This window comes from Arvicola amphibius, chromosome X, assembly GCF_903992535.2.
Source record: "Arvicola amphibius chromosome X, mArvAmp1.2, whole genome shotgun sequence".
Lineage (NCBI taxonomy): Eukaryota > Metazoa > Chordata > Mammalia > Rodentia > Cricetidae > Arvicola > Arvicola amphibius.
Genome location: NC_052065.1, coordinates 65630991 through 65657575, shown reverse-complemented (window position 1 = coordinate 65657575; position 26585 = coordinate 65630991). Strand labels below are relative to the sequence as shown.

Below are 26585 nucleotides of genomic sequence, written 5' to 3'. Positions count from 1 at the left end.
CAGGAAAGAACTTGCCAGGAAGAGTGAGGGAAAGCAGGCAAAAAGAAATGCTTCCTTCTTCTGTGTCCTTTGATATGGCCTACCAACAGAAGGTTTATGGTGGGTCTTTCTGCTTCAAATAATCTAATTAAGAAAATCACTCAGAGGAGTGCCCAGGAGTGTGGATTTAGTTGAGTCTTCATATAGTCAGGTTGACAACCAAGATTAGCCATCATGCTTTGAAAGTGGGGAAACAGCACTTTATAGCTCTTTGCTGTAATAGGAAATTAGGGAAAATGGAAATGACATGGAGAACTATTCTATATCACTATAAGCTCCTTGAAATACACCCCATTCGTTGGTATTGTCAAGCATTGTGTACATATACAATTATCTATATGCCCGTGTACACAGCATATTATAACATTGTATACATACACAATCATCTATATGCACATGTACACAGCATATTATAACATTGTATACATACACAATCGTCTATATGCACGTGTATACAGCAAATCATAGTTGTTTTCTCTCACAATAAATGGAGTCACATCCATTTCTAGTTACACATGAAGCATCTCACCTCAGTTCCCACAGTTCTTGCTCTGGGGGGTTTTCTCAAAATCTCTCAAGAAACTTACTATGCTCACTGTCTTAATTAGGGTTTCTATTGCTGTGAAGAGACACCATGACCACAGCAACTCTTATAAAGGAAAACATTTAATTATGGTAGTGGCTTAGAGTTCAGAGGTTCAGTTCATTATTAACATGGTGGGACGAGGTGTTGAAGAAGAAGCTGAGAGTCAATGCATCTTGACCAAAGGCAACTGGAAGTGAACCATGACTGGGAGTGGCTAAAGCATATATGAGATCTCAAAGCCCAGCTTCACTGTGACACACTTCCTCCAACAAGGCCACACCTGCTCCAACAAGGCCATACCTACTCCAACAAGGCCACACGTCCTCATAGAGCCACGCACTTTGTAGGGCATTTGCTTACTAGCCATCACACATACTGAAAATGTTTAAATGCTATGTCATATTTCAGTGGGTTTTAAAACAATACCTAAATTCAATATGAAGATACCTACCACTGACAATTTTGTTGTATTCTATAACATATCCTTTTGTTGGGCACTGATAAGCAATATAAATGATAATATAAAAGTTCCAGTACATTTTGATAGACATTGGCTCAGTCTTGCTTCTCTATATGCACTATGACTGCCTTCATATAACAGATAACATTTTCTTTCCACTAAATAAGTAACTATTGGTTCAGAAAAAAATACAGAAAACCAACTTCCACATGCATTCTACTTGATTTCCCTAATTCTTGTGATAGATTAGACATTGGAGAAGAAAAAAATATTAAACAGTATTTCAGTACTGTCTATAGTAAATGCCCATTGATTAAGAAATTGTTGCTGATAATAGGTACATCATTGAACATTACTCAGTCATAAAGAAACATAAACATGCCATTTGTAGCAAAACTGTCAAAACAGAATGACAGTCTGTTAACTGAAATAAGCCAGACACAGAAAGAGAAATCTGTTGCTCTGATTCAGAAACCTGAAGAAGTCAGATTGTACAGTACTGGGGATTAGGAAGAAGAGAAAAAGGAAGGATAAAGATTGGTTAAGGGGTACTGGAAGGCAGACAGAAATAATGGTTCATAGTGATCCACAGCATAGTAATCTAAACAATAGAATGTTATGAAGAATTATAAGAGAGGCTCAAAGGCTGAAAGTATAAAAAAGTCAGGCCAATAAGGAAGCTCAAAATATAAGTGTCATACAGATAATTACGTAGTTTTATCAGTGTATGCTGCATATATTTGTTAAAATATCACACTGTGCCCCATATATACATATAATTATTATTTATATACATATAATTATTAAGTGTTAATAAAATGAATTAGCAATTGAAAATATTCCAATGAAGCAGTGAGATGCATTACAGAAAGATGGCAACTGAGTGAGATGGTCCAGTGACCATCTTCTCTGCAGACACCAGTTTAAGCAGTGATCCATGAACCTATATGTGTGCACAGGCTCACAGGAGGTCAGGGAAAGTCTCAGTGTTGCTGGTCTATAAAAGAAACAGTGAAGGAAACAGAGAGGAAAGAGTTGCCTGTGGTGCCCCTCCCTCTCCTCCATGGAGTTCAGCTGAAGATGCCTCCCACTTGGGAAAGAGAATTAAATCCAGACTGTAGACCTGAAACCCAATGCCAAGCAGGGGGCCCCTTACTCCTGGTCTCGGGCCTATATCCTCAGACTGAGCATCTGGCTTTTCCCTAGAAACTAAGGGACCACGTGCACCAGCCCACTCTCAACCTCAGACAGAAGAGCAGCAAGAGCATCCCACCCACTGAGGTGCAGAGAAGAAATGTGAGGATAAAACTTTTTCTTAGAATTCAGTGTGTGGCCAATACACTGAGATCTGGTACCTGACAGAGCCCAAATACCCTCTCCCAGACCAAAATTTATAGACGGAACTGTGAAGTTATGTCCAGCATTTGGGGTCAACATCAGCTACAACATAGCATGAAAGGATCATTTGAAAGGTTCCTAGTTTATGGAGTAATAACCTCCCTGGTAAGCAAGAGGGAGAAGAGGGAAAGACAACAAATGAGTGCACGTGGTCGTGGAAGAAGAGAGTGAATAAGTGTGTGATGGGTGGAATCCCGTGTTCACCTTTCATGTCAGCACAAGGAAGGAAACCCCTGTAGTTGTTCCCTGATAGTCAATTAGAACACAGTCAATTGCAACTGAATCCAAAAGACAGGACATGGTCTTGTCATATACCATCACAATCACCCTGTGTTCTGTGGACTCAGATGCTAAGGGGCAAAGCATCCTGGATACCTTCATTCGTAGGTTGACAGCCTCAGCACAAAAGAAATGGGACTGGTTTCAAGACAAGTTGATCATGTGACTTGTCACTCAATTCAGTATCAGTGGGAAGTAAGGGAAACCAAGTTTCTATTGGTACTTCCTGCTAGGCAGGGCAATAGATGAAGGGTGTCAAAAAATTGGACATATTTGAGGTGTTCATGTGAGTTCACTCTGCTAAAAGAAATTAAATTGTTCCTGTAAACCAAAACTTCTAAAAGAGGTTAGTAAACAAGGGAAGCAAAGGTGAATATTCAAGATGAAAGAAGTGGCAAATCAAAACAGCCAGGATAGAGATGCCAACCATGAGTTGGGGTCCTGCAGAAGAGCAGTGGTTCTATCCCTTATCCTTTATGGTCCATGTCTATCACAGTTGACTTGCTGATTTTAAAAAAAAAAAAGTAGTACTGTTCTTTCAGAAGTGCACAATTGGCCCTATGGTTTACGTCCAGGATAATGACATCCTGCATGGCAGCAACCAGGAATCAGATCTGGTCTGGAAATGACAGGAGCTGATGCACAACATATTTGAGACTCTTAATACTTGTTGGAAAAGAAGTGTTAACTGGTGAAGGCTTACTCACAGGTTGGAGGTCACCATACCCAATTTTATGAAAACCCCAAAGATTAATAAGAGGAAGACCAACTTCACGGACCAAATATGTACTCTCAGAGGTCAAGGTATAGATTGAGACTTGTATGTTGGGAGGGAAGAATGAGACTGTGAGGGAGAGGAAAGCAAGAGTCCACACCTTTGTACATTTAACAGGAAGAAACATGAATGCCTGGGAGCTACAAATATGAAAGATTCCAGTGATGTACGTCAGGCAGTAAAAAGCTCAAAGCAGAGTATCTGGAAAAGCTACCCTGAGTGTTCACATTTGGTGTTAAGAGTAAATGTGTCAGAGGGAAATGGAATGTCCAAAGGCTACGCCTGTGACAGGATACAACGGGGGATAGGATATTCTGTAGGGGACACTTCCAAGGTTAAGTTGGAGTTAATGAATTTTAGACTAATAGGATTTCAAAGAAATTGTGAGGAAGAATGAAATATCACTTGGAGAAGGAGTTGGAAATGGACAGAAGAGAAATAGGGGTGGGAAAGTAGGACATGAGGAAGGAAAGTTAGGACAGAGAGCTCTTTGTTGGAAGCTGAGGGATCAGGCTTGGGTCTCTGATTGCTTAAAGGTTTGAGAGTTTGGTTCGTCTAAGGAGTGCACCAGACTGAAGAGAAAGATGTGTGTTGAGTGGCAGTGCTTGGCGGAGCACACCTTTAATTCCTGGGTTCAGGGGCCAGAAGCACGTGGATCTCTATGCTTTGTTTGCCAGCTTGGTCTATACAGTGAGTTCAAGTCAAACCAGGAATGCTTAGAGAGACCATGTCTTTAAACAGAGAGTGGACGTTAATATAGTGGTAGGGAGCAAGCATGGTGAGGGTGAGTTGTAGAACAACGAGAAGAGGCCACCAAGTGTGAGTTGGCATGCCAGGCAAAAGGCCTTTCCTATGGCCTCCTGAGAAGATGTTGAGGATTGTAGGGAGTTAAGACATCTCTGAAAATATATTACAGTAGCCTGATTTGAGAAATCTTTGATTCAACTTGAGCCATACCAAAAACATAATCATTTCATGGTTTTTTCTACTGAGCATAGTACAGCTTCCATGTTGAAGAAATTCAAGCAAATATGGGGCAGGAATGCCTGATCTGTCACAAGGTACATGTGAACACAGTACCAACATGAGGTGAACAGGGAGTAGTTATGGGCTTTCACAGGATTCGTGGGTAGTAAGACAGTCTTGTTGAGGTATACAAGTAAGGACCCCTGTCTGTGGGTGGGGGAGAGTAGAAAGAGCAGGGACAGACTGGGAAGGGGGGTTACACAGGATCCCATCAGTCCATCTTTTCTTTTGGGATGCAGCCTATGGATACAAAGATGGGCCTTTTGGTGAGGTTCCAGAAAGAATCCTGAAAATTAAGCTCTGGTTGAATTTCTGCCTTTGAGATGGGGTGAGGTGAGGAGAGAAGTGATGTGTACAAAGGAAAGAGATAATGGAGAATATCCTGGCCCTAGACTGCTAGGATAACACAGCAAAAAGTCATTCAATTCCCAAAGGTGCCAAAGTCTTTGCCTGTCTGATAGCCTTTGCAGTGTATAATAGTATCCTGTTGGGGCAAATAGATACTTTCAGGAGGAGGAAAAAACCTGTTATTGATGATGGTTGTTGTGGGAGGCTGCTTGTTCATTTCCCAGCTGCCCAGACTCCCAAATAATTTCACAGGAACTATATTATTTAAATCTCCCCTTGGCCAATCACTTAAGCACATTGCTAGCAAGCTCTCATAGCTTAAATTAACCCATTAGCATTATTTTATATTTTACCATGAGGATTATGGCCTACCAACAAGGTCACTGGTGTTGAGCATCTTTCTCCTCTGGAGGCTACATAGCTTCAAGCTGACTCTGCCTCCCCCCTTTCTCTCTCTCTTCCAGCCTGACTAAATTCTGTTAAGACATTGTCCAAAAGCAGCTTCTTTCTTAACCAATGAAAGCAACACATATACAGGACTTCCCACACCCGATGGTGATGGTCTTTGATGAAAAGAAATGTGATTCTCTCCAAATTTAGGAGATGGAATGAAAGATGCTATATGTATATAAGAGAGTCATGAGAAAAGATGTCTGCAGGATTCCAGGCTGAGGGTAGGACCTTGTGAATGCAATGAGCTCTGCCTGCTGAGAAGTGATCTTAAGAAGGAGGCAGCTTGCCTCTTCCACTTACGGAGTATGGAAGCAGATGAAATTCTCTTCTCATGATATCACTCAAAAATGGAAACCCAACAAGGGGGAACAATGAGGGTTTTACCATCAATTAACTTATCCAGGGTCACAGAATTGGCAATGGTATTGTGTTGGTATTCAAGGCATATAGAAGGTAATCCCACATTAATGAAAGCACTCTTGAGATCAAGAGAGTGAAGTGAATTTTTGATGGAGTGGGGACAGATGGGTGAGAAAGAAGGAAATAAAGGATGGGGCATTAATATGTGGGAACCAATGAACAGTTAACCCAAGTGAAGGCCCTGTATGAAGGGGTAGGAGCAGAAAGTACAGGAGCAGCTTTTCTATGTCTTGGAGAAAAAGGGACTTTGGCAAAGTTAGTCCAAAATAGGGGACTCTAAGAATCCTGGGGGATATCAGTCAAGTAAAGTTGATGGAAGAAATTTGAGACAGAAGTCAGGCAAAATGTTACAGGACTTGGGCTTGAAGGCAATTGTGAAGAAATAACTCCGAAGGTCCAAGATTCTGAAGAGATGACCAGTGGGTATTTGAGAAAGGAGGGACTCAGGGTTGAGGAGTACTAGGTCTCACAATTAGTAGAAATGCTTGACTTTCCAGATTGTAAGGATAGGCATGCTTTGGAAGGAGTTCTCAGAAGAGATACTAACAGAAAAACAAAGGTAATGGAACGTGATTGGGTTAATTCCCATAACCCTAAAGGAGCAGGATGGGTATTAGGCTATCAAAATATATTCAGTAGGGCTACTGAGAAAGATGTGAGACTAAATGTGGTACTGGGTAATTCTGAACAACTTTATGTCTCATACAATAATGTCACCAAATAGGAGTCTCAGTTAAGGTCAACAAATGAATGGGGGTCAACATCAGCTACAACCTAGGACGAAAGGAAAATTTGAAAGGTTCCTAGTTTATGGAGTAAGAACCTCCCTGGTAAGCAAAAGGGAGAGGAGGGAAAGATAAGAAATGAGTTCATGTAGATAAGGTCATGGAAGAAGAGAGTAAATAAGTGTGTGATGGGTGGAATCCCATGTTCGCCTTTCATGTCAGCACAAGGAAGGAAACTCCTGTAGCTGTTCCCTGATAGTCAATTTGTCAAGTGCAACTGGACCCAAAAGAAAGGACAAAAGAAAGGTCTTGTCATATACCATCACAATCACTCTGTGTTCTGTAGACTCAGATGCTAAGGGGCAAAGCATCCTGGGTAACTTCATTCATCAGTTGACAGCCTCAGCACAGAAGAAATGGGACTGCTTTCAAGACAAGTTGATCATGAGACTTGTCACTCAATTCAGTCTCAGTGGGAAGACAGGGAAACCAAGTCTCTCATGGTACTTCCTACTAGGGAGGGGTGATAAACCTAGAATAAAGGGTGTCAAAGAAGTGGACATATTCAAAATGTTATTGTGAGTTCACTCTGCTAAAAGAAATTAAATTGTTCCTGTGAACCAAAACTTCTGGAAGAGGTTAGTAAGCAAGGGAGACAGAAGAGTAGGAGGAGGATGAAAGAGGCAGCAAAGGGAAACAGCCAGACCAAGGAAGATACAAATCCTGAGTTGGGGGTTTGCAAAAAGAAAGTGTCTCTATCCTTTATTCTTTGTACTCCTTCTTTACCAGAGCAGTCTTACTGATAAGAAATAGAACTATTCTTTCAGAAGTGCACATATAGCCCTACGGGTAGCTTCTGGGAAATGACATCCTGTATGGGAGCAGCAGCCAGGAATCATAATCTGCTCTAAAACTGCCAGGAGCTGATGCACACATCTTTGAGATTCTAATATTTTTTAATGAATTGTTAACTGGTGAAGGATTACTCACAGGTTGGAGGTTCCCAAACCATCACCTTCGCAGTCAATTATGTCCTAATGTGTGGCACAATTGTCTGTATTTTGTCAATTACATTTTAAATAAAAGTTGATTGGTCAGTAGCCAGGCATGAGGTATAGGTGGGACAACCAGATAGGAAATAGAGGCGGGTCAAAGAGAACAAGAGAATGCTGTGAAGAGGACGCAGACCTTTCCCAGCCACAGAAGAAGGAAGATGTCACTGCCTCACTGAATAAGGTACCTAGCCATGAGGCTAACATAGATAAGAATAATAGGCTAATATAAGTTATAAGAGTTAATAAGAACACTGAGCTAATTGGCCAATCAGTTTATAACTAATGTCGACCTCTGTATGATTTCTTTGGGACTTAACGATTGTGGGAACTGGACAGGACAGAAAACCCCAACAACTCAACAAACACTAATGAGGTCAAGATATCGATTGAGGTTTGTGTGTCAGGAGGGAAGAGTGAGACTGGGAGGATGAGGAAGTTAAGAGTGCACACACATCTGTGTACAATGAAAAGGAAGACACGTTCGACCCTGTGAGCTGACAACCTTTCAGATTCCAGTGGTGTATGCCAGGCAGTGAAAAGGTCAAACCAGGGTATCTGGAAGAGATTCCTGAGTGTCCACATTTGGTGTGAAGAGAGAGTGTGCCGGAGGGAGTCCAAATCCTGGAGGGGACACCTCTAAGGTTAAATTGAAGTTAATGGATTTGAGAAACTTACAGTTTCAGAGAAATCATAGGTAAGAACCAAATATCAGGTTGACAGGGAGTTGGAAAGGGACAGAGGAAGACCAGAGGTAGGAAAAGTAACACATGGGAAAGGAAGGCCAGGACAGTAGCCTCTTCCTTACAAGCTGAGGCATCAGATTATGGTCTCTGATTGATGAAAGCTTTGACAGTTTGGTGGGTTAGGCAATTTCACCACACTGAAGAGAAAGAAGTGTGTTGATTGGCTGGGATTGGGGGAGCACAAGTTTAATCCCAGCATTTTGGAGGCAGAGGCAGGTGAATCTCTGAGAGTTCAGTGGCAGCCTAGTCTACATAGTGAGTCTAGAACAGCCACAACTACATTGAGAGACCCTGTCTTTTAAGAGAGAGTAAAAGTTGATATAGTGGAAGGGAGAAAGCATAGTGAGGGTGCAGTTGTAGAGAGAGGAGCAGATGCTACCAAAAACGACTTGGCAGGCCAGATAAAGGGTCTTTGTTATGGACTCCTGAAGAGATATTGAGGGGATTGTAGGCAGGTAAGACAGCTCTGGAAATTAATCATAGTGGCCTGATTGCAGAAATCTTTACCAAAACTCCAACCATCCCATGCACATAATCAATTTCAGAGTTTTTCTACTGGTCATAGTGCAGGCTGCCTCTTGAGAAAACACAAACATTACATGGAGCAGGAAAGCCCAATCTGCAACCAGGGATATGTGAACACAGTACCAACGTGAGGAGAACAGGGAGGAATTACGGGACTTCACAGGATTGGTGGGTAGTGTGATTGAGATATGGAAGTAAGGGTCCCTATCTGAGAGAGAGGGAAAATAGAAAGAGCAGAAACAGACCGGGACCTTTCCAGAGAGTAAGCCATTAGTCCTCCTTGTCCTCTGGGATGCAATCAAGCAATACCAAGGTGCATACTTTTGATGAGGTACACCAGAAGGGTTCCTGAAATTCAAGGTCTGGTAGATTTTCTGCCTCTGTGAGCTAAGTTGAGGAGAAAAGTGATGTATACAAAGTAAAGAGATAGTGGAGAATATCCTGACCCCAAAATGCTAGGAAAACACAATGATGGGTCATTCAACTCCCAAGAATGCCAAAGCCTTTGCTCTCTGATGGCCCTGATAATGGAGGATAGCATTCCTTTGTGACAATATGGATACTTCAAGGAAGGGGGTGGGGGAAAATCTCTCATTGATGTTGGTAATGGACTTTGGGGTGAGGAAATGTGATTCTTTCCAAATCTAGGAGATGGAATGAATGATGCTATAGGTGTATAGTCATGATAGACAATGATGGCAGTGTTCCAGGCTAAGGGTAGGACTCAAGCAGAAGCAGCGAGATCTGCCTGCTGAGGAGTCCACTTAGGAATGAGGAAACTTGCCCGCTACACTCAGTGAGAATGGAAGGAATTGAGATTCTCATGATATCACCAAACAATGGGATTCCAACAAGGGAGACCCTTTACCATCAATCAATTTATCCAGGGTTCCAGAAACGGGAGTGGTATTGTGCTGGTGAAAAACTTTCAGGACCTCAACTACTGTCATGGAGTAATGGTGAGGTATACGCGTGTCACAAGAAGAGTGTTGTCTGTGGCTGGGAGCAGAGTGTCAGGGATACTTGAGAGCAAGGGAGAGAAATCCGATATGACAAGGCTGGAGGCAAAGGAGGAAATAGAGGAGAGGACAGGAAAAAACAGATGGATGACAGATAGTTTGACAGCTGTGACCCATGAGTTAAGGACATAAGGCAACAGGTCAAATATATAGTGTCTGTTTGCATAGAGAAACAGGCTACAGGTTGGAACAAATTCCAGCAGTGGGCTAGAAGAACTAAGACCTGATTCAGAGGCTGTGCGGGAGGCAAAGGTGAAAAGCACCTGGTGAAGAAGCCCCCTTGAAATTAAAAGAGTGAAGTGAGTTTTTAATGGCGTGGGGGCAGCCGTGTGAGAAAGGAAGGAGTAAGGGATGGGTACCACTGGGTGTGTGGGAACTGAGGAGTTAACCCATCTGAAGGCCCTGTATGAGGGGGTAGGAGGAGGAAGTACAGGGCCAGCTCTTCTATGTCTCGAGAGGGTTGCTGGTGAGGAGAAAAAAAAACTTTGGGAAAGATTGTCGAAAGCAGTCAACCCTTAGAATCTCTGTGGGAGGGCAGGCAAAGGTAAGTTGTTGGAACCAACTTGAGTCAGAAGTCAGGGGAAATGTCACATGACTTGAGGTGAAGGGAATGGTAAAGAAAGATCCCTAGGAGGTTCAAGACTCTGAAGAGGTGTCCAGGTGGTATATTAGAAAGAAGAGACTCAGGGTTGAGGACTATTAGATGAATGGTCTCACAATTAGTAGGAACACTTGGCTTTCCAGACTGTGAAGATAGGCATGTTTTGGAGGTAGTTCTCAGAAGTGAAACTGACAGAAAAATGTAAATGAAAAATGATTGGGTTGATACCCATAGCCCTAAAGGAGCAGGATGGGTATTAGGCTATCAAAATATATTCAGTGGGGCTACTGAGAAAAATGTGAGACTAAATGTGGTACTGGGTAATTCTGAACAACTTTATGTCTCATACAATAGTGTCACCATAGGAGTCTCAGTTAAGGTCAACAAATGAATGGGGGTCAACATCAGCTACAACCTAGAATGAAAGGATAATTTGAAAGGTTCCTAGTTTATGGAGTAAGAACCTCCCTGGTAAGCAAAAGGGAGAGGAGGGAAAGACAACAAATGAGTGCATGTAGATAAGGTCATGGAAGAAGAGCATAAATAAGAGTGTGATGGGCCGGGCGGTGGTGGCGCATGCCTTTAATCCCAGCACTCGGGAGGCAGAGGCAGGCGGATCACTGTGAGTTCGAGACCAGCCTGGTCTACAAGAGCTAGCTCCAGGACAGGCTCTAAAGCTGCAGAGAAACCCTGTCTCGAAAAACCAAAAAAAAAAAAAAGAATGTGATGGGTGGAATCCCATGTTTACCTTTCATGTCAGCACAAGAAAACCCCTGTAGTTGTTCCCTGATAGTCAATTCGAACACACTTAGTCAAGTGCAACTGGACCCAAAAGAAAGGACATGGTCTTGTCATATACCATCACAATCACCCTGTGTTCTGTGGACTCAGATGCTAAGGGGCAAAGCATCCTGGGTAACTTCATTCATCAGTTGACAGCCTCAGTACAGAAGAAATGGGACTGCTTTCAAGATAAGGTGATCATGAGACTTGTCACTCGATTCGGTCTCAGTGGGAAGACAGAGAAACCAAGTCTCTAATGGTACTTCCTGCTAGGGAGGAGTGATAGACCTGGACTGAAGGGTGTCAAAGAAGAGGGCATATTTGAGGTGTTCATGTGAGTTCACTTTGCTAAAAGAAATTAAATTGTTCCTGTGAACCAAAACTTCTGGAAGAGGTTAGTAAGCAAGGGAAGCAGAGAGGATAATCAGAATGAAAGAGGTGGCAAATCAAAAGAACCAGGACAATGGATATGCCAGCCATAAGTTGGGAGTAGAAAGGGAGGGGGTATATCCCTTATTCTTTATGGTCCATGTCTACCAAAGTTGACTTGCTGATTTAAAAAAAAATAGTATTGTTCTTTCAGAAGTGCACAATTAGCCCTATGGGTGGCCTCCAGAATACTGACATCCTGCATGGTAGCAGCGCCGGGGATCAGATCTGGTCTTGAACAGCCAGGAGCTGATGTACTACATCTTTGAGACTCTAATACTTATTTGAAGTGTTAACTGGAGAGGGCTGACTCACAGGTTGGAGGTCCCCATACCCACATTCATCAGAACCCCCAAGATTACTAAGAGGAAGATCATCTTCACATACCACTATGTCCTCTCAGAGGTCAAGGTATGGATTGAGATTTGTCTGTCAGGAAGGAAGAGTGAGATTATGAGGCAGAGAAACGTAAGAGTGCAAACCCTTGTACTTTTAACAGGAAGACACATGAATGCCTAGGAGCTACAAATCTAAAAGATTCCAGTGGTGTAGGTCAAGCAGTGGAAACGTCCATGCAGGATATCTGGAAGAACTTTCTGAGTGTTCACATTTGGTGTTAAGAGTGAATGTGCCAGAGAGGGAGGGGAGGTTCAAAGGCTAGGGCTGTGACGGGGTACAAAGTGGGGAATGATATTATGGACAGGGACACTTCCAATGTTAAGTTGAAGTTAATAGATTTTAGAATATTAGGATTTCAGAGAAATTGTGAGGAAGAATGAAATATCAGCTGGAGAAGGAGTTGGAAATGGACAGAAGAGAAATAGGGGTGAGAAAGTAGGACATGAGGAAGGAAAGTCAGGACAGAGAGCTCTTCCTTGGAAGCTGAGGGATCAGGCTTGGGTCTCTGATTACTTAAAAGTTTCATAGTTTGGTTTGTCTAAGGAGTTCAGCAGAGTGAAGAGAAAGAGGTGTGTGTGAGACTGGGCTTGGCAGAGCACCACTTTAATTCTAAAATTCAGAAGGCAGAGCCAGTGGATCTCTATGAGTTCAGTGACAGCTTGGTCTACATAGTAAGTTCAAGGACAACCAGGAATGCATAGAGACCAGGAATACATAGAGAGACCATGTCTTTAAAGAGTGAGTAGAGATTAATAAAGTTAAAGGGAGAAAGCATAGTGAGGGTGCAGTTGTACAGAGAGGACTAGATGTCTCCAAGTGTGACTTGGCAGGCCAAGCAAAGGGCCTTTGCTATGGCATTCTGAAGAGATGTTGAAAGGATTGCAGACAGGTCAGAAACCTCTGAAAGTTTATTACAGTGGCCTGATTTGAGAAATCTTACTTAGCCTCAGCTCCAGCAATGCATGCACATACTCGATTTCAGGGTTTTTCTACTGGGAATAGTGCAGTTTCCCTGTTGAAGAAAGTCAAGCAGATATGGGACAGGAAAGCTTGATCTGTCACCAGGTACATGTGAACACAGTACCAACATGAGGCAAACCAAAAGGAGTTACTGGATTTCGCTGGATGGGTGGATAGCAATACAGTCTGGTTGAGGTATTTAAGTGAGGACCACTGACTGAGAAGGAGGGAGAGTAGAAAGAGCAATGAGAGACTGAGAATGGGATCAGAGATGATCCCATCAGTCCATCTTCTCTTCCAGTATGCAACCTAGGGATACAAAGCTTCTCGTGAGGTTCCAGAAAGGATTCTGAAAATCAAGCTCTGGTTAATTTTCTGCCTGTGAGATGGGGTGCGGTGAGAAGTGATGTGTACAAAGGAAAGAGATAGTTGAGAATATCCTAGCCCTAGACTGCTAGGGCAACCCAGGGATGGGTCATTCAATTCCCAAAGGTGCCAAAGCCTTTGCTGGTCTGATGGCCTTTGCAGTATGTAATAGCATCCCTTTGGAGCAAAAATGGATACTTCCAGGAGGAGAAAAGAAGCCTCTCATTGATAATTTTAATGGTTTTGGTGTAAGGAAATGTGATTCTCTGCAGATCTAGAAGATGGAATGAATGATGCTATAGGTGTATAGAGAGTCATGATAGATGATGACAGCAGTGTTCCAGGCTGTGGTAAGACCCTGACAATTGATTGCAGGAAGCTCTGCCTGCTGAGGAGTGGTCTTAGGAAGGAGGAAGCTTGTCTCTTCCACTCACAGAGAATGGGAGCAGTTGAGATTCTCAAGATACCACTCAACAACGGGAATCCAACAAGGGGGAAACTTGAGGGTTCTACCATCAATCAACTTATCCAGTGTCTTAGAATTGGGAGTGGTATATTGTGTTGGTAAAGAACCTTAAGGGTCTCATCTACCGTCATGGATTAATTGTGAGGTACGTGAGGGTCATAAGAAGCATGCGGTCTGTGTGACTGGGAGCAAGGGTGGTAAGGATACCTGAGGGCGGAACTGTACTGAGTTTGTAGGGGATAGAAAGCCCTTGGGACAAGACTGGAGGCAAACGGAGGAAACAGAGGCAAGGACAGGAAAAAGCAGAGCGATAAAAGACAGTTTGAAGCCTGTGGGGAATGACAGTTGCCTGAAGTTAGAGATGTAATACGTCAGCAATGACACAGAGCATCAGTGTGTTTACAGAAACAGCCTACAGGTTTGGGGCTAATTCCAGGTGCTGACTAGAAGACCTAAGGACTGATTCAGATGCTGTGCAAGAGGCAAAGGTGAAAAGCACAGGGGGAAGAAAGCCCCCTTGAGATTAAGAGAGTGAAGTGAGTTTTTGATAGTGTGGGGGCAGAAGGGTGAGAAAGAAGGAAATAAGTGTTGAGGACCACTGGGTGTATGGGAACAATTAAACAGTTAACCTGTCTAAAGGCCTTGTATGAAGTAATAAAAGGAGGAAGTATAAAAGAGGCTCTTATGTGTCCTGAAAAAGGTTGCTGGTGAGAAGAAAAGGGTGTTTGGCAAATTTTATCCAAAGCAGTGGGCTTTAAACATCCCGGGGCGGGGGGTTCCGTCAATGTACATTATTGGAAGAAATTTGAGTCAGAAGTCAGGGGAAATGTCACAGAACATGAGGTGGCAGGCAATGATGAAGAAAGAATCCTGGAGGTCCAACACTGTGAAGTGGTGATCAGTGGGTATTTGAGAGTGGAGGGTCTCAGGCCTCAGGACTACTAGGTGGATGGACACACCATTAGAAGGATTCTTGGGTTTCAGGAATGTAAGGATAAGCATAATTTGGAGGGAGTTCTCATAAATGATACTAACAGAAAAAAAGGCAATGAACCATGATGGTGTTGGTACACAGAGCTCCAAGGGGAAGAATGAGTATTTTGTTACCAAAATGTGTTCAGAAGGGTTCTTGAGAGAAGCGAGACAAGTGGTAATGATGGGTAATTCTGGACATATTTATGTCTCATACAAGGGTGTCATGCTAGGAGTCTCAGTTAAGATCAAGGAATGAGGTTCAGATCTTCCACCGCGTGATGGTGGCAAATTGGGCTTTCTGGCCTTAATTCGCATCACCTGACAACTCTAGGCTTCAGCCTAACGCTTTCTTTAAATACTTCCCAATTGGAAAACAACGTGGTACACTGGTTACAGAGTTCTAAAAGCAGCTTTGCTTCAACTTCAGCTATCCCACTCAGCTGCAAAATATATTAATCAGAACTGCATCTTCTGGAACAAGACTGAATAAAGACCAGTATGCTTCACTTCATCCAGAAATTTTCTGGAGCCTCTTCAAAGCTTCTGAAGTACCCTTTTACAGTGACACTCGGAGCTAGCAGAATAGATGTACTTTCTCCCAAGACATCATTTCAGGAGAACCTTTCCCCTTTGTCGCCAAGGACTTGCCTTTCGACATCATTTCAAGTGTGTATGAACAACATACAATGCTATCATGCATCACCATGCAACTTTGAAAGACAGCAGAAGGAAGCAGTTGTTTCCTCCAGGACACCAAGCAACATCACTTACCTACCTGATAGCCCAAAGCCAGCATTGTACATAAGTCTGGTGGGGTTAGTCCCCTTTATTGCTCCACCACTCACCATGGTCATAACAAAGTCTTATATCCCCATATTAGCGTTTACTCAGGTGGCTTATGGAGCCAGTTTCCTAGCTTTCTTGGGAGGGATTAGATGGGGCTTTGCCCTGCCAGAAAGCAGTCCAGCCAAACCAGACTACATTAACTTAGCTAGTAGTATGAGTCCTCTTCTGTTTTCATGGGTAGCTGTCCTCTTTTCTGAAAGACTCGGTGAAGCCACTGTCATCGTAATAATAGGTTTAGGTATAGCATTACACAATGAACTTTTCTTCTTGCCACATTATCCCAACTGGTTCAAAGCGTTAAGGATAGTAAGTACGTTAGTGGCTTTTTTCTCATTTGTAATCACTTCAATACTTAAAAGTATTTATCCAGAAAAAGCGCCCAAAAGACTTGGTGAAGTAGAAAAATAAAACCACTTTGCTGTGGAATAATCCTTCTGTTCTGTACACTGTGAAGACATGTTGCTCTCATTGTTAATAAAGAGCTGATTGGCTGATGGCTAGGCAGGATTTTGGGGACCGAGAATGCTGGGGAGAAGGGTGGAGTCAGAGGAAGCAGGATGGGATGTTAGTACATGAGGTAAATGAGCCTGAGGCACATAGATTAATTGAAACAGCTACTTTATAAGAGCTACCTAAAAAACAAGCTTAAGCTATCAGCTGGGCATTTATAATAATAAAAAAATCAAAGGATGAATAGGAGTCTCCATCAATTACAGCCTAGAATGAGAGAACAATTTGAAATGCCCCAAGTTTATAGTGTAATGCCCTCCCAGGTAAACAAAAGGGAGAGGAGGGAAAGACAAGAAATGAGACTACATGGATAAGGTCCTGGAAGAAAACGGTAAATAAGAGTGTGATTGGGGAAATTTCACATTGTCCTTTACTGACTTCAAAAGGAAGGAAATTCCTGTAGTTCTTCCCTGATAGTGAATTACAACAGGATTAGTCAGTTTCAACTGAATCCAAAAGAAGGGACATTGTCTTATCATATACCATCACAAATACCCTGTGTTCTGTGGACTCAGATGCTAAGGGGCAAAGGAACCTGGGTACTTTCATTCATCAGTTGACAGCCTCAGCACAGAAGAATGGGACTGCTTTCAAGATAGGTTGATCATGAGACTTGTCACTCAATTTAGTCTCAGTGGGAAGTAAGGGAAACCAAGTCTCTAATGGTACCTCTTGCTAGCAAGGGCCATTAGTCCTAGAAAGAAGGGTCTCAAAGAAAAACACAGTTTTAGGTATTCTTGAGGGTTCACTGTCCTGAAAGGAACTAAAGTGGTTCTGTAAACCAAAACTTACAGAAGAGGTTCATAAGCAAGAGAGGCAGAGGAGCACAGGATGATGAGTATGAAAGAGACAGAAAGAAAAACATCCAGGACAATGAAGATGCTCACCCTGAGTTGGGGACCTGCAGAAAGGCAGTGGCTCTATTCCTTATCTTTTATGGTCCATCTATACCAGAGCTCACTTCCTAATAAAGAAGTAAACTGTTCTTTCAGAAGTGCACATACAGACCTATGGGTGGGCTCCAGGATACTGATATCCTGCACAGGAGCAGCAGCTAGGGAACAGATATGGTCTCAAAATGGCAGGAGCTGATATCCAGCATCTTTGAGACTATAATACTTATTTGAAAAGAAGTATTAACTAGTGAAATTTACAGTTCACTATGTCCTGACAGAGTTCAAGATATGGACTGAGGTTTGTGTGTCAGGAGGGAAGGTTTAGGTTGGAAGCATAAGGAAGTTAAGAGTACAATTAACAGGAAGACACATGTGTCCTTGGAAGTTGCAAATCCTAAAGTTTCCAGTGGTGTATGCCAGGCAGTGGAAAACACATAGCAGTATATATGGAAGAGCTTCACTGAGTGCCCATATTTGGTGTTAAGAGTGAGTGTGCAGAGGGAGATGGAAGGTCCAAAGGCTAGGGCTGTGAGAGACAGCATATGGGTGGCAGGACAGTCTGGAGGATCAACAAATCCAAGGATAAGTTGAAAATATTTTAGGAAAAGAATTTCAGAAAAAAATTATGTGTATGAATTTAAAAAGAAGTGCAGAAGTTTTCAGGGGAGAAAAGGATAGAAGAGAACTAGAGGCTGGGGAAAGTAAGACACAGGAAGACATCAGAAAGCAAATATCTTCCTTGGCTGTCAACAGATCTGGTTTGTGGTGGGAGGTTCAGTTGTTCTAAGTTCTTCAGATCAAACAAGGAAAAGTATGTTAATGCAGTGAGTTGGAGCAAGAGTGGTTAGTGTAAGGTTGCAATGATCAGATTCAAAGTTGCCGACATCCAAGGAAATGGGCATGATTGGTCAGGAGGTGCATAGGGAGTCTTGGCAGGTCAGGCAAAGGCCTTTTTATTACTGCCAATGAAGAGACACTCCTCAGCTATGGACAGGCAAATTTCTGGAAACTAATTTTGGTGACCTGTTTGCAGAAATCTTCATCTCCATTCCAGCCATCCTCATGCTTCTACTCAGATTCATCAGCATCCTATCAGGCATGGTGGAATCGCAATTCTGAAGAGAGCTAGGCAGTGATAGGTCTCACGAAAGTCTTGGTTACTGGAGGCAAGTGGTGAAAAAACCAACGAGATGAGTGGATGGCATCACTAAAGGATTTCAGGAAACCAGCAGTGAGACAGTCTGGTTTAGGTCAGAACCCAGAATCCTGTCTGAGAGGGAGGGACATGAGAAAGGTCAGCGACAGGGTTAGGGAGTAGACTGGAGTGGATGCATCACTCCATATCCTCTAGGATGCAGATGAGGCACATCAAGGTAGATCCTGTGCAGGTGGAAGATTATTTAGTAACTACTGTATTCAGGTCCCTAGAGTCAGAGGGGACTTTCTTTATGGAGGACAACTGGTACCAATGGGAGCAATCTTAACATTTGGATGAGATAGGGGTGGTTAGAAGGAACCCATGTGGACTCTCACATATGGGCTTTAGAGGGCTCACTGAAACAAGAATGAAAACAACATCTAAAGACACAAGAAGCAAAGAGTTGTCTAGTGGGTTAGAGATTGAATTGGGGGTGTGAGAATTATTAAAGGACTACAGGAGGGTCTTAAGAAACTAAAATAGACTTACTCAGTGAAGAAGGAGGATCTTTTGATGGGTTCAAATTAGAAAGAGGTGTGGGCAAAAGGGAGTGCCTATACATTAATTCAGGAGGACTGGGAATGAGGGGGTTATAGATAACCTCAGGAAACTTGATTAATGCTAAGGGCAGGAAAAAGTCCAGTCTTTATGTATTTGGAGATGCGGGATAGATTGTTTTGAAGATCCCATTCTCTCCCTCTCTCTCTCTCTCTCTCTCTCTCTCTCTCTCTCTCTCTCTCCCACATGCATGTGCTCGCTCCTTTCCCAAAGGACTGGGAATGACAAGGACTATAGAAATTCTTAAGGCATAGTTGATCCATTGAGTTATTTGAAAAACAAATTCAGAGCCATTTTCAAATTAAATGGAAGGCCTGTACCCCTAAGTGAGGAAGGATTTTGCTTAGTAGCCTAGAGGCCACACTGGAATTTGTTAGTAATAGGGAAAGCCTCTACAAAATCTGTGAAAGTGTCAACTCCCACTACTACCAGGAAGTAATTGACATGGCTTTTGGGATGTATGAGTTGAACCACACATAGATGAGTTGAGAAAGGTGAGAACCTAATAGTATCTCATGAAGAGACCCTATGACAGATGTTACACTGTTTACAGAGATCCTGTAAGTATTCTTTCATAAAAGGGTGAGATGAACATGTTTACTAAGGACATTTCAGAGGGGAAAGTGGCCTAGAAAGTATCAGTGACTTTCTTGAAGGTAGAAAGGTTTTTCGGTTGAAAAGATACTACATTGTTACTAGTAAGCTTCTCAAAGGTTGACTTTAGGGATCTGAGTGTTGAAGGAAGGCACTTGTTCGTCCCAGCCACCCAGGACCAAAATAATCCCACAGAAACTGTATTAATTAAATGACTGCTTGTCCCATTAGCTCTAGCTTCTTATTGGCTAACTCATATATTAATTTAACCAATTTCTATTAATCTGTATATCACCATGTGGCTGTGGCTTACCAGGTAAAGTTTTCAGCGTCTAACTCTAGTGGAGATTCCATGTCATCGCTCTGACTCCACCCTTCTTCATCCCAGCATTCAGCTTAGTTTTTCCAGTCTAGTTCTGTTTGCCCTTGCCATAGACTCAAAGCAGTTCTTTATTCATTAACCAATAAAAGCAACACATAGAGAAAAGGACCTCCCACACCATCTGAGTTGTTTCAATGCTATGATAAGTTTGAAAAGGAGAGAAGAGGAATCAAAGGGGAAAGACAGTGGGGCACATCCTAGATCTTGGCCAGCCAGCAGGCTGAGGATTAGGCAGTCTTTTCCCAAAGTGGAACATTTAGCAATGAGGCTGCTTCAGGGAGACACAGGATGAGTTTCCTGGTAATAACAAGGTACCCTTGGAAGTGAGAAAACACTACATTCTCCAAGTTGGAATGAGTGTAGATGTTAATTGTGGTGTATCTACCTAGGTTTAGGACCATAGTGAGTGCAAAGAACTCTGCCTGCTGAAAATTAGTCTGATAGAGGAGAGAACCTGCCTCTACCACCAGCTGAGGGAAGCAGTCAAGATCATCATGGTACCCCGTGGTCCAGTTAAAATAATAATCTCAAATTGTTATCATAGCTAGCATAATAAGGGCCTTCCCTGAGAAAACTACCTTCAATAAACCAATCCAAAGGTCTAGGAATGGGAAGTGGTGAAAAAACCTTAATGCGCCCTCTGTTGTCCTAGAGTAATTGTGAAGTATTGGGCCACAAGAAAGACGTTATCTGTATTTGAGAGCAGAGTAGCTAGGACTGAGTGGAGGGCAGGGCTGGAGAGAAACTGCACAGGTTAGAAAAGGGTGATGTAACAAGACTGGGAGCAAAGGGAGGAAGTGCAGGAGAGTGAAAGATAGCTATTCGTGTTGCACACGGGTGAGAGGAGAAAAAAGATGTTGAGGGGAAAGCAACTTTATAGACTCTAGGGATGAGCAGGATGGCAATTTCTAGAACATTGTGGCATAAGGGGCCACGTTAATATATACTTCAGTTTGTTTAGAGAAATACTGGTTGGGCTTGAAGAACTAAGACCTGGTTATGAGCACTGTAGAGGTAAAGGTAAAGAAAGGTCAGGAGGGGTGGGGAGCCCAAGGGCAGAAGTTCCTGAGGGCCTGTGTCAGGGTGATGGAACCTCTGAGTGTGTCTGGAGTGAAAACCAGATGACCATGAGATCATCTTTGAATGCAGCATAAAAAGGCTGGGAGAGACACACAACGCTGGAGACCTGCAGCAGGAAGTAGTCTCTGCGACTTCAGACTGCAAGAAGGACTCTCTCACTCTTAGGAACTGGTATCGAGTCCACAACAGTTCTACTATGTCATGCAGTAGAATGTTGTCGGAAGACGAGAATATTTGGGAGGAGAAAGAGGGAGAATGGGAGCAAGAGAGAGGAGAGAAGACAGAACAGGAACAGACTGCCGTTGAAGCAAGTGCTAGGAGCCATCACCAAATCTCCATGGAGAACAATCCAGGTAAGTCTCTGAGAGAAGTTAGACTCGTGGATGGTCAAAGTGAAAGGAGAAAGTTCCATGGTTTGGCTAGAGGATAATGGTGAAGAAGGCAACTTTGAGTTCAAGACTGAAAACAGAATTGATGCCTGGGGTCTGTGAGAAAATAGTAGAAGGTCCAGACGGTGGTGTCCAATGCCTTTCATTACAGCACTCAGGAGGCAGAGACAGCTGGATCTCTGTGAGTTTGAGGCCAGCCTAGTCCACAGAGCAAGTTCCAGGACAGGCAGGACTGTTTCACAGAGAAAACATGTCTCAACAACAAAAACTAAATTTAAAAAACTTTTTAAAAGGTAAATAGTATAAGGTTGGATATACGTGAGTAGATTAGGAACTGTCAAAAGGTCTTGTACAAGGTGATAGGGACATTGGGCTTTCAAAGAGCAGGAACAGGCCTGTTGTTGTTTGGGAATTTGTGGGCATTAGGATATTCACAAAGAAGTAAGAAGTGATGGGTTTAAGTCCCTGCCGCCTGGCAGAGGAAACTGGATGCTTCAGAATTGAGATAAATTAAGAAGGAAGTCTGAGGGAAATGAGCTCCGGGTGATGGTGTTGGGCAAATGTCAGGTGGCCTGTGTCCTATATAATGGGGCTGATTTTAGAGACAGAAACAGGATTGAGGGATGTGAGAAAGTCACTCTCAGGTTCCGTCTAGCACAGAAGGATAAATTGAAGATAATTTGATAGACAAGAAAGACATAGGACCGATGCAAGTTTAGGAAGCAAGCCCCCTCCTAATAGAGGAAATAGATAGTGGAGTAAGATGATAAATGAGTGCATAAGACTTATGTTATAGAAGGAAAAAAAAATGAATGGGGTGTGAAATGTGGAATCTCAGCTTGGGCTTTCATGCTAGTGACAGAAAGTATGCTCTTGTGGCTAGGAAGGCAGTGCAGAGGAGTTAGACAACAGAAGCATTCTCCAGTTTATTACCTTGTGCCAACCCTCAGAGAGGAACAGTTTGAGCTACCGGATGGGAGATGGTTTGGGACAACAAATCAGCAGAAGCTCTAAAGGTGGAATCTCCAAGACAGAATGAAGGGAATAGACTCTTTCAAGAGAATTTGGGTAGGAGAATTTTATGTTGCAACATCTGAAATGCATATACATTATAATGAAATAGACATTATATTAGCTAGAGTCACCCTGCCATGCCATAGCTCTCAAAAATCTATCTCCCATACAAAATTTTCTTTCCTTTCTTCAGAAACTACCCATTCTCTAACTTCCACCGACTCCTGGTAATGTTTCCTTCAACTCTATAGAATTCTACATATAACTGAGATCATGATGTATTTATTATCTGGGCTTGACTTATATCATTTATTAAATGTCTTTTGGGTTTGTATATGTTGTAGCAAATGACAGAACTCTCATTCTTCTTTTGAAGACCAATTAGTGTGTGCAAAATCATAATTTGGCTGCCTTTTAAAAAAATCATGGAAAATGTAAGAATACATCTGAGTGATAGAGAGCTTGCTTAGTACGTGAAAGGGCCTGGATAAAATGCCAAGGAATACACACACGCAAATACACATAGTAAAAAAAAATGTGTCTTCTTTAAAATTTCCATGTCCTTGAATGTTTTTCTGGTGGTATTCTAATGAAGCATTGCAAATTTCAATCCTACTTAGTCTGTCTGATTTTACTTAAATTGAGCAATGTTATAATACTGCTAGAGTTTAATACATATTTTTGTCAGATTCTTAATTTAGTATTTAATGTAAGTTGTCATTAGCTCTTTACATTTTTCACTGGACTGATATATTTGAAGGGTGATAATAGATCTAACTTTTGTTTTTTTACCAATATATTATTATTATTGTTTGATGTGAGTTTTTTCTTACTTTTAGAAAACAATACAGAATACAGAGCATGGCCCTGCTGTTCCAACCTTGAAAAGCCTGTGGTAAGTAACTTAACTGAAGAATTCGTGCTCTTTTACCTTTTCACCCTTAATCTGCATGATCACTGTGATGTTTTCCTTAAAAGAAGATTCATTTGAAGCATTTACTGTGTTAAAATTTCTATAATCTCCTTCAGCAAGCAATAATAACCAACGCAGCACCATTAAACATAAAATTAATAGCTAATTATTTAATCATAGTATTTCAGGACCTAATGTGATACACCTAATATCAATTAAGACTGAAGAAAAGACTGTATTCAAAATTACACATTATGATTTTTAAGTATATTCCTTCCATTTTCATAAATTCAGGTTTCTAATATCCAAACAAGATCTGCTACTGTTTCATGGAATCTGACCTGTACTGAAAAATGTGATCATACTAATTCTCCTGTGACATTTGAATTGGCACTGTCTAGCGATGGTAAAAATGAAATCTACAAAAGCATGTATAAGTAAGTCTTTTTAATTACTTTGTGTTATTCAATTCAAGTATATTGTATAAATATATAATCATTGTGTCCCAACTTATCCCTAGGCTAAATTCTTTGTTTTTTCCTAGATTCTTCCATTAGACAGGGTGAGTTTTAGTTTAGTTTTTTTTCTAATACTTGGTTCCCAAATCAGTCCACAAAGCTCATTATATTGAAGACGTTATTTAAATATCAGATCATCCATTTTCAGCTACAGGCTTCCTGGTAGAAAAATTTGAACATTAGGAGGATAAAAAATTGAACCTCTAATTCCTCCTCATTTTTCACTTGGTACAATTTAGAAAAAAGGAGTTCCACGTGATACTGTCGTTGGGTAAACGAGTGAGATAATTTACATGGCAGTGAAAATTCAAGCCCTGCACTCTTAATTAAGCTCTGGGAGCTGGTTATAAAAAAGGAGTCTGTTAAAATAGCAAGATAAATTGAGGGGTGTGGCTCAGAAGATAGATCCAGGACTATGGAGAATACATTAGAAGATAACATGTGCACAACCAGATGTTCTAAGTAGCAGTCATCCTGGATGAAGATGCAAACAAAGAGAAACAAGGAAGGAAAGACATGCAGATAGAGAGAAAGGGACAATCATATCCATTTTTCAGCTTAGGCAGTAAGTAAACCAGAGATGGTGTACAATACTTTGGAAATCATATTAAACAATTTGATTTTTTAAAACTATTTTTGACCAGATACTCAAAGTAAAAAATGGGAATTTCTGTGAAGTTTCATTAATTTGATAATTATCGTGTAAAATTATGAGATTTAAGAATCACAACCCACAATCCTCTATGTTGGGTAAGAGACAGGGAAATGCAAAATTAACTTGCATGGAAATCTATTTCTGGCATCTCATGCACTTTACACACATCACTAGTTCAGTACAACACCCCTTCATGATAAAGGTCTTCAAGAGAGCAAGGACACAAGGAACATGCCTAAACATAATAAAGGCAATATACTGCAAGCCAACAGCTAACATCAAATATATGTGGAGGTTGCTCATTCGTTCCTGGATACCCAGACCCAAAATAATAACACAGAAACTATATTAATTACAACACAGTTTGGCCAATAACTTAGGCATATTGCTAGCTAACTCTTACATGTTAAATTAACCCAAAGTTTCCATTGTTTTATACTTTACCACAAGGCTCATGGTTTACCAATAAGGTTCTGGGGCCTCTGTCTCCTTCGGCACCTCCATGGCATCTCTCTGACTCCAAATTCTTTTCTCCTCTAGCTCGGCTTAGAATTCCCACATTAATCTATTCTGCACTGCAAAAGCCACAAAGCAGATTATTTATTAACCAATGATAATAAAACATATTCACAGCATACAGAGGGGAATCCCACATCACCTCCCCTTTTCTGTCTAAATAAAAAGGAACATTTTAACTTTAACATAGTAAAATTACATACAACAAAACAGGTATCAAGTAAGAATTACAGTTACAATATTTATATATACTTTATCTTTTATCATAACTAAGGAAAATTATAATTCGATCTATTCTTCAACTCCATCAAAGACCACAGAAGGATATAATGTTACCTAAGTTAACAGGAAGTGCATTGTAAGCAACTTCCAAAACCCTAGAATTGACAGAGACATCTCGCTGCCCTGACAGCCACCCAAACTTCATTGTAAAATTGGGACATCATCTTCAGCCTACAGATCTGGCAGACTTTTCTATGAAGCAGGAAATTTCAAAGACAGATCCGCCTCTATTGGCAGTTTGTCAGTAACTTTCTTCTGTATCATGCAGAATATCTGGCAGACTCTTTCATGAAGCAGGAACCCTGAAGGACTGTCTCACCTTCTTTAAGCAACTTCAGCAGTCATTTTTCAGCAGGTCCTTAATGTCCAATTTATATAGCAAACCATCAAGCAGGCAAGAGCAGTTTCTTGCCCAAATGGTTAGCCTTGTCACATTAAAGCAATTTCCATAATGAGTTTCTTCAATGCCCATCAACCTCTCTAAAGTAACTGGTGCTTCTAGAAGCAGATATGTCTCACTGTAGAGAAGAGTCTCAGTTCTTAAAACATTTTCAATACCATATTCTGTAAGTCTTTGAAAGATTTGAACAATACCTATTTATCTGAAATATATCTCTGTACATCTACAAAAATCTAACTAATATGACTAAAAGTTTGGTTATTATAAATGACTATCTCTTAATCTGTATTTCCTAACTATATATTACATTTTAAATGAGATGCATAAGCACAATACCTTAAACAAGAGCAGAAATATACACATAACAAAATTAACCTTAAATTTGTATCAATAATCCAGAGTCCATATCAATGTAAAGTATTCATCTTAATAATATATCTCCGTTTAAATGAAAATAAACAGTTATAAACAATATTTCAGAATTTGGGCTTAGTTATCCCCAAACTGCTTCCTGCTTTTTGCTGGGCAAAGTATTTGGGAGGATTCATGGAGACCTTTTAATGGGTCTTGTTCCATCAAACCACATTAGTCTGGAAGGAATACACAGGTTCTCAACCTCTGTGGAAACAAAAGCAGAACCTCTTTTCCAAAGCAACATATCCTTTAACTCAAATTTGGAGTCAAGATGCATTATATATATATATATATATATTATATATATATATGTTAGCTTAGCTTAGCAGCCTGTACAATAAAATGTCTTTCTATATTAGCTCATTCACAGTCAAAAAATTCAAACAAAACACAATAGTATACATAATATAGTCTCTGTGTATTTTCCATCTTTATGTGACCTTTTTTACTCTATTGCTTTTTAATATTTGTTCTTTTTACTCCTTTAATTTATGTCTGTCTGTACTCTTTTATATTACTTCTTTTTATAACTGTCTATACTCTTTGTTCTCTCTCCCAAGCCTAAGTATGTTTTTAAATTTTTTATTTAT

The 26585-nt window shown here is 41.3% G+C and overlaps 2 protein-coding genes across 2 annotated transcripts in view; both read left to right on the top strand.

Moving 5' to 3' along the window:
- Nucleotides 1–15328: 15328 nt before the first annotated feature.
- On the top strand, nt 15329–16084 carry LOC119804315 (transmembrane protein 69-like). The gene has a single exon (XM_038315770.1). The coding sequence runs from the start codon at nt 15329–15331 to the stop codon at nt 16082–16084; it is 756 nt and encodes a 251-aa protein (XP_038171698.1).
- Nucleotides 16085–18434: 2350 nt separating this feature from the next.
- The window catches only part of LOC119804314 (fibronectin type III domain containing protein 3C1-like), a 35955-nt gene continuing 27804 nt past the window's right edge, over nt 18435–26585 (top strand). Inside the window, 4 exon segments of the mRNA XM_038315769.2 lie at nt 18435–18544; nt 20767–20972; nt 23137–23192; nt 23505–23647. Of these exon segments, the coding sequence (XP_038171697.2) occupies nt 18435–18544; nt 20767–20972; nt 23137–23192; nt 23505–23647 (515 nt within the window).